Source organism: Arachis hypogaea, chromosome 16, assembly GCF_003086295.3.
Source record: "Arachis hypogaea cultivar Tifrunner chromosome 16, arahy.Tifrunner.gnm2.J5K5, whole genome shotgun sequence".
In the NCBI taxonomy this organism is placed as follows: Eukaryota; Viridiplantae; Streptophyta; class Magnoliopsida; order Fabales; family Fabaceae; genus Arachis; species Arachis hypogaea.
The window spans coordinates 149366342-149375148 of record NC_092051.1 but is presented as its reverse complement, the minus strand read 5'-3'; the positions used below and the strand labels follow the sequence as shown (position 1 = coordinate 149375148).

General features: G+C 26.7%; 1 protein-coding gene across 1 annotated transcript; it reads right to left on the bottom strand.

The window, feature by feature from the left end:
* Positions 1 to 2328: 2328 nt before the first annotated feature.
* Positions 2329 to 7976, bottom strand: LOC112697839 (abscisic acid 8'-hydroxylase CYP707A1-like). Its single transcript, XM_029287718.2, is given in 10 exon segments — positions 2329 to 2879; positions 3927 to 4045; positions 4473 to 4579; positions 4761 to 4839; positions 4988 to 5077; positions 5517 to 5765; positions 5992 to 6141; positions 6715 to 6847; positions 6849 to 7046; positions 7541 to 7976. Coding segments are annotated over 10 exon segments (1464 nt in total). The 5' UTR covers positions 7780 to 7976; the 3' UTR covers positions 2329 to 2779.
* Between the last annotated feature and the right edge of the window lie 831 nt (positions 7977 to 8807).

Here is an 8807-nt window from a genome sequence, read left to right as displayed (position 1 = left end):
AAGTTTGAGTTCTTGAAATAATTACACTCGTACAAAGATAAAAATAGTCATAGTTATTAAGTTAAATTAGTTGAATTTCTAAAAACAAATTACAAAGACTTTAGAACCTTGAAAGTTATTCTTTAAAATTTTGTTGTTTCAAAAACTAAAATGAAACTTTGCATATGGAAGAAAATAGTTAAATTAGTTGGATTTCTTTAAAATTTAGGATCATAAATTCAGTAATTCACAAAACTTTGATAAGACAATCAAGGTGTTAGACGCCATTAGTATTAGATTGATTTTGTTATTATAATTAGATTGCATTTTTTGTCTATAAATAAACACTTCTCATTGTAGATTTGTAGCATACAACACAATAATATTTAAATATTAAATTTATTCTTACATTATTATTTCGAATTCTACCAAATAGGCAAGTAATAATAAAAATTACTTAGGAGTGTTTATGGATCGAATCCAATTCACATATCTATTGTGTTTATTCGAAACCGATTCGATCAAAAAAGTTATCGAATCGGATCGGACCTAATCCACACACTAATAGAATCGGATTGTAAATTTTGTGTATGTATCCACAAAAATAAAGAAATAAATAAGTAAATATTATTTTTATATTTTATTTCAACTAATAATTATCATATATGTTGTATTATTTTAATTTATTATTTAAGTAAAATATGTTTAATATTATTTTAAGAGTAAACATATTTAAAAGAATAAAAAAATGAATATTGTTAATATTTTTTTAATAAAATAATTTTTTTAAATATTTTTGTATTTTACGGATATATTCAATATCCAATCCAAATTTAAAAACCGCAGATATTGGATCCGATCCAATCCGATAATTTTAATAAGGATTGAATCGAAATTTTGGCTATATAAAATTCGATCCGCATCCAACCCTAAAAACAATATAAGTAACAATTTAAATTCTCCCATTATTAAGGCTCAAAACTAAAATAAGGGGAAAAAATACAAATAATTTTCACCACTCATCATATATCGAAGTTGATGTTGCATAGCACCAAATAAAAATAACATAGCCTGGCTGAAAGAAACAAGCAAAGATATTCAATGCTGCGTTGAGGTCCCTTCCGTCATTTTGGGGGCGCAGTGGTCCAAATTCATCACAAAATTTAGTAGTAGGGACTAGGCACTAATGTGGTCCTCGTTCATAAGGAGAAATAAAATATCAAAGCACCTGACACAAAAGACAATAATAACAAAGGAATGCTATAAAATTATCAGAATTTAATATTTTTGGCGAGTAACATGTTTAAAAAATTAAAATATTTTGTTAGATTACTAATTAGGTTGATGGCTAAAAATAATGATCATAAATAATAAATTTGGATGATCTTTTAGTATTTCTCACAGTAACATATATACTCATATTGCTTTTTTTTTTTGAAATTTTGTTTAATTATTTATTTATTTTGGTGTGCACACATGGATTTAAGGCTACCAAGCTTCTATTGTAGCTAAATGCTGGTAGGTCCCCTTAGGCAAAGAATAGTCCACAAATACAACATATGCCAGGGGCTCCCAGGTGCCTGAAGATTTGTTTGGAAATCAGACTATTATTAATTAAGGTTATGTTTGCTTATGTACAAAAAATATGAAAGGACTACATATTGTGTTTGAGTTAAAATAAATTTATTTTTTTGCATAAAATATATTTGGGTTGAAAATTTAAAGTGTGAGTAGTTGAAGGATTTAAACTCGTAAATAGGATTAGAATGAAGTTTAAATTCTATTTTATTCTATTATTATTATCCTTACTAATTATGAACTAATTACTTAAACAAAATATCTATTGGTTTTAAATAGCTAAATAAATTTTTAGTTACCACTCTTTATGAGGACATCCAAGAATATTATAATTTTCTTTATTCAAGTTTGGGTCATCAATATCTTCTATTATGAGTTAATTCTACCTAATTAATTTAAAAGAGATTATTCCTCACTTTATTACTTTAGGCATTTTTTATTTTATTTTAGGATATTCCATTTATGATCCATGGAAAGAAGGATCAAGAAGAATGGCTAGCCCAACAACCCAAAGTAAACGTGTTTAAACTTTATTATATTATTATTATAAACTTTATCTAATAATTTGATTTGAATATTTGACTAATTTGTGATTACTTCTCTTTCTTTCATTTTTTTTATATCATCTTAGGATTCAAACTCAATTAAGATGGAATGCTTTTATATGACATTCATTTCTAAGAAGCCAATTTTAGGAGGTAGTTATTTTAAACAGATGTGAATTTAATGCACCATTATTATTAATCATAGACAAGGAAGAGAGAATGAAGGTGTAGAATCAAATTCATCATGCTTAGCTTAAGAGAAGGAGGAAAAAAAATTAAAATAATAATACAACATCCCCTTTAGAGGCTTTTTTTTTCTTTTCTTTTTCTTTCTTTTAATTGTGGGGAAGATTAAGGATAGTGGGAGAAAAATTTTTAGGTGCCCACTATGCCCACCATGAAAAAAATACATGACAATTAAAAATTAATTACCAAAACGGATTCTGTAAGATTCAAAAAAATGGTTTAATCATGAATAACCATTTTTATAAATGTCTTATTATATATTTTTGGGTATTTTTTTTAATCGTTTCTTCCTTTTGGATCCATTTTAATTCTTTGACACTAGAATCTTTCAATGCCCGTTTTGGTGATTAACTCTAATTAATATTAAATATATATTTAAAAAAAAGATTTTGTGACTAGATATGATAGCATGCATCTTCTTTATTTGAATTCTAGGTGGTAGATTCTCTCCAAAATTTGGTTGGAAGTCCATTCAATGGCAATGGAAATGGCCCATATTGAATCCCACATTCTGATCCTACCAATTCCCACCTGAACATTTAAAAATTAAAAATTATGAGACATTATTACAAAAAATAAACAATGGTATAAGGAAATAAAAAATTTAATTAGTTATTAAAATGGAATTGCCATACCAAAGTTTTAGAACAATAATAGTGAATGTTGCACAAAGGCATTTTTCTCATAATTTCTGAAAATGAAGCACTTAAAATTATTTTTCCTCTAAAAAATATACCTTATATGATGGAAATATAAAAAAGATTATTGGTGTCTAAAAATATTTTTAGTTATATATAATTTATAAAAAATAATTTTTGGTTATTATCAATACTTAAATTCTGAACCTCTTAATTAAGTTATAAGCACTTGACATCCCAATCCCAATTAATTTGATTTTTATTAATTTTATGTATAACAAATAAAAAAAGAATTAATAGACACATTAATCAAAATCCTTTCTCCTCTCACATTTATATATGATCTAATTTCGTATTAAACTAAAATATTAGTATATATACGTAAAAAATTAATTATTAAATCAATTATTAATATTATGTATATTTTATATTTTAATATATATATTTTATAAAAAAAACTAATTTAATAACTTGATTTTAGTAAACGGTATTGTCGAAGTTTTAGATGCTTTTAGGCTGGCTCCTTGGGGTCATTTGTCATATATAATCATTATTTTTCTTTCTAATCACTAAATTAACATATCTCACTTTAGGTACTTTTAATTATTCTTGTTTTGCTAATACTCTCTCTCTCACAGACACACATATTTTTTAGTAATCTTGCACCAAAATCTTACAAACATGATGTGATGTAAATACTAAATACGCAATGCCAAATTTTGAGAAAAGATAATAATGACAATAATAATGTTAATAATAATATATTCTAATTCATTATTTAATTTGTGAAGAAATATCGGTTATGGTGTATAAATATACAGACTATAATTAATAACATGTCACAACAAATAAATTCTAGATAGAAAAATTAATTGATTTACATAATCATTATTATATTATTTTCTTGCAAATTAATTCTTAATTAGTTAAATGTATGTACATAAACTTGGTGACCAAATGATGGACCATAATCATTGTCTCAAGCTTTGCTAGCTCATTACCGGGGCAGGCATGTACTCCACTGCCAAATGGCATGAATGTATTGGGTTTTGGTGCAACCTATAATTTAAAAAAATAATAATAAATTAAAAAAATAACCTTATCATAAAAATAATAAGTTTCTGTTTAACAATATTAAAATCTAAATATAAATAAAAAAAAGTTTGTGTGTTAAGAAAAATAGAAAATAAAAATCAACACCAAAATACAATGGCATGATAAATTTTAGGTAAAAATTTAAGTGCAGTCGACTTCACGCGAAATTGATAATTGAGGGGCATTAAATGATTTGACTAAATTTTTATCTAAAGACTCTCAATTATCAACTTCACGTGAAGTCAACTGCACCTGAGTTTTCACTTAAATTAAATATCAACAAATTAAATAATTTTTTTTCAACCATACACACTAGCCTTATCCGTACATATTATAATTATATTCCATTTTTTTCTTTTTCTAACTATTTACGATCATAACTCATGCTCACCTCAAACCTTGAAGGGTTGAATTTCTGAGGCTCAGAGAAAAATTCTGGATTGTGATGAATATTTCTGAACAATGGCATTGCTTTCCACCCTTTTGGTATAAGGAACCCTGTTTCAAAATTATTAATATATTATTTAACTTTGGTAGATAAGAGTAATTTTCACATGTCACTTTGCATGGTGCACTTCTGGATAAAATTAAGAAAAACCTAATCTCCAAAAAATGATTTTTTAATAATTAATTAAGATACATATAGAAAAATATTATTCATCTTATATTAGAGTCTTACCCTTGTACTCAACATCAGCAACTGCTTCTCTGAAAGGGAATGATATTATGCTTGACATTCTCAAGCTCTCTAACACAACCTAATAATTAACATTTACATTTGACACATGCTTAATTAATTAACAACAACAATAATAATAAATTGAAAAACGTAATGCACTTTCTAAAAATAAATAAATAAATAAATAGGATAATATATCTAAGTGTGACTTGCATTATATATTGTACCTTATAGGTAATTGGCATGTTTCTAGTTTGGTTCCAACTCAATGGAAGGTTATCTACTTCATTTGACTTTTGAATAGCCTTTTGTTCTGCCTGCAATCCAATTAATACCACATATATATAAAAAATGCATCATAAATCATATTTTAACTTAAAATCATAACATTCACTACAAGAGAGACACGAAATGACGGCGATTTTTTTATTAGTAGCGGTTTTAAATTGTCGCAAAATCAAATGCCGACAGTTAATTAGACCGTCATAAATATGAGTGCCAAAATTGAATTTAACCGCAATTTTTAGCAATCGCTGGGCCGCTAAATCTTCTCAAAAATATATTATTAATTCATTCGTTAATTTAAACCTAAATATATTAACACTATGCCAAATTCGACAAATAGCAACAATTTTCTATTTAAAACCGTCGCTAAATTAAAATATTGCGAAAACAACTAAGCATGACTCTTGTAATTTTCTTTGGAAAATATATTGTGAAATTATTTGAAAGTGGTATATATATAGATATAGATACCTTTACAGTTTGGAGAAGCTTGGGTTGATCATGCAAATACTTGACTATCCATGTCATGACACTAGCAGTGGTGTCTTGAGCAGCAAAAAGCACTCCAATAATGTTATCTGCAATTTGATCATCATTCAAAGTTTCTCCTCCTTCACCTTTCCAATTTAGTAGACAACTCAATAGATCTCTATCAACCAATTTCTTCTCCTTTCTCTCACAAATTATCTCACATAGAATCTTCCCAAGTTTCTTTCTTGCCTACACATTATTCATTTAACCAAATAAACATTCAAATCAATGCATTTACTAAATTAAAAAAAAAAGTTAGTGGAAACAAAAAGAAGAATTTTTTATTTTCTTTTTATTTACAAAATTATAAAAAATAAAAAATACTAAAAATAAAAACAAAAAATAGAAAATTATAATATGATTGGACAAAGGGAGTTTATATTTTTTTAAAAATAATAAAAAAAAAGGAAAATACCAAGAGAGCTTTTTGATATTGTGTTCCTGGAATGGTAGATGGAAAAGAATTATAGCCTTTGTCCACAATCCAGTAGTTGTTCTTTAGCTCCTCCTTCAAATGTGGCTCTAGATACCCAAAAATTGTAAGGATTCCAACATCAAAAGAGAACTGCACAAAAAAGCATTCAATAGTTTGGACCACATTAAATTATTGACCCACATTACACATACACAATAATTAAATATATATCATACTTTATAGCTAATAATTAATATATGCACATATACACATAAGACAAAGGCAGGGAATGAATGTGAAACTCATGTGTTCATCATATGCAATAAAAAATATTAACATAAAATGTTATTCTTTTTGTTCTACAATTAACAGGTGAATTCAGTACGAATATACTTTAATTTTTAAATATTATTAAATAATAAAAAAATATTACTTTAATTTTTAACAAATACTTTTTAAAATATCATAATTATTATAGCATAGTCATCCTAAAATGCACCTCTAGACTTTACAAATTTAGTATATTCTAAATTTAATAATATTATCTAAATATTAATCGTGCTAAATGTTTAGCCGTACGTTATCTTCTAGTGGATTGACAATCGCTATTATTTGTTCTGCAGCGGTAAAAAATTGCTGTTATCCGACTCTATAACCGCTATTAACTGCCAGATGTGGTGTAATGTAAATTCATTAAATTGTAAAGATAGAAATTAAACCTACCCTTTTCATTTCCTTGAATGTGTTAACAACATGGCCATTATTGTTATGATGAGGAGCCCAATTTTGGATGGAAGAGAGAGCTAAGGCTTCAATTTTTGGCACCAAAATCTTGAGTGATTGAAGAGAGAGAGACCACAAGCTTTCTAAGGCGCATGTGATATTGAGCTTGGTGGAAGAACAAGGCAGAAGGACCAATCAAACGTTCCTTGCTTTTTGGGTATGTTGGCTTGAACAAGTGTGAATGAGTCACTAACACAAACCTTGCTGCCTCAGGGCTTGTAAGCATCACACATGGACAACCTAGTATGTTGCTCTTGAATATCTCACCATACCTAACAATCATAACCATAATCTTTCAAAATTACTACATTAACACTTTCATTTAATTTGCATCATTAACATCAAATATAAGGAATTAGATTTTTATTTTATTTTTTTTTAATTGCTACTTCTAAAAAGACATCTTCATGCAAATATGATATATATTGTGAACTGTTAGATAGTTTAGTCAAACATATCAAATCATCTAACGATTTATAATATTATCTTCACATAAAGATATTTTTACTGAAAAAATCACCATAGTGATTTCATGACATGGTATTAGAACTCTATATCCGAAAGGTCAAGAGTTCGATCCTTAGTAAACCCCAAAAGTAAAAAAAATAGAAAATCAAGCAAACCCAAAAAGAGACCATTAATGTTACTTTTTTCTATCAGCTTAAACTTTTGGGATGAGTGGTTTCATGACAACCATTTTTTTTTATATATTTTTATTGTGAAACAATTTAGAAATGCCATCCAAAAGTAGGAAAAGTTATGCAACCTTTTTTGTTTGGTAAAGAAGAAAAGATTGGGGTCTTGAGAATAGAGTTGGAGGGTTTCCCCTATGTAAGGCCACCCCATTGAACCTGGTGGAAGCTTTGGAATCATAGTACTTGTGTGGTGATGATGGATTTGAGATCTTCTTCTTCTTCTAATTCTTTTTGGAGAGAATAATAATAACATGATTGATGAAAATAGGGTAAGGAGAATGAGAGTAGAGCAAACAAATATTACATCCATGTTTTTGGAATAACCAAAACTCTTTTTTGTTTGGGAGTATTGAAGAGGAGGGAAAAAATGTTAGAGGGTTAGCAAATATTAAAGAAAAATTAATGAAATGTGGACAAATAATAATAATAATGCTCAAATAATATAAATAATAATAATAATAATGCTCAAATAATATAAACTCTCTGCTCCTTTATTTAGAGTGATTGAGGTTATATGGGGGGAGAGACAACCTTATATAGAAGCCATCACAAGGTTGTGGCCTAGGCTTTTGCTGAGGTCATTGAGTCATATATATTTTTTTTCATTTAAAGAAAAATTAGAAAAAAAAAATATGTAGCTAGAATGGTGGGAAATGATTGATAAAGACAAAAAAAAAAATTGTTCATATTATGGCCGTGTATATATTTATTGATTGGTAATATTTGGACCCAATTATATACATCCTTGTCAATAAGGACTCATGGTGATTCTCATATATACAAATAAGTATAACTGAAAAGTTTGTCTACATAATAATTATAAAAAGCTATTATATATAGGGAGATACTTTTTATATAGTGTGTAATTATATACTATATTTTTATTAAAAGTTTTATTAGTTTAATTAAATTGAGAATTATTTTTCTGGTTCTTAGCATTATTCTTTTAATTATATATGTATATATATTTATATATTAATTCATTTTCATTTGATTTTTTAATATTTATATAGAAATTATTGTGAGTTGATTCTCACACCAAAAATTAAATAGGAAAAACAACATTTCTCTGTATAGTTGACCAAGAAATGTAATGTACCTAATTAAGATGAGTATGTTAAATCAGAACATTGATACCTGAAATAAGTTTATATTATATTGTGATTTGAAAATTAAATTTTACAACTAGTCATCTGAAATTGCAAAAGGTGTATTGATGACGTTGAATAATTTATGAATTCATTTTGGTAAAATAATTTGTGAAAATTCCTATATATGTGCCAGGTGACATATGCAATAGAAAATTTTTTAGATGTATCAGTATATTAATGTTTTAAT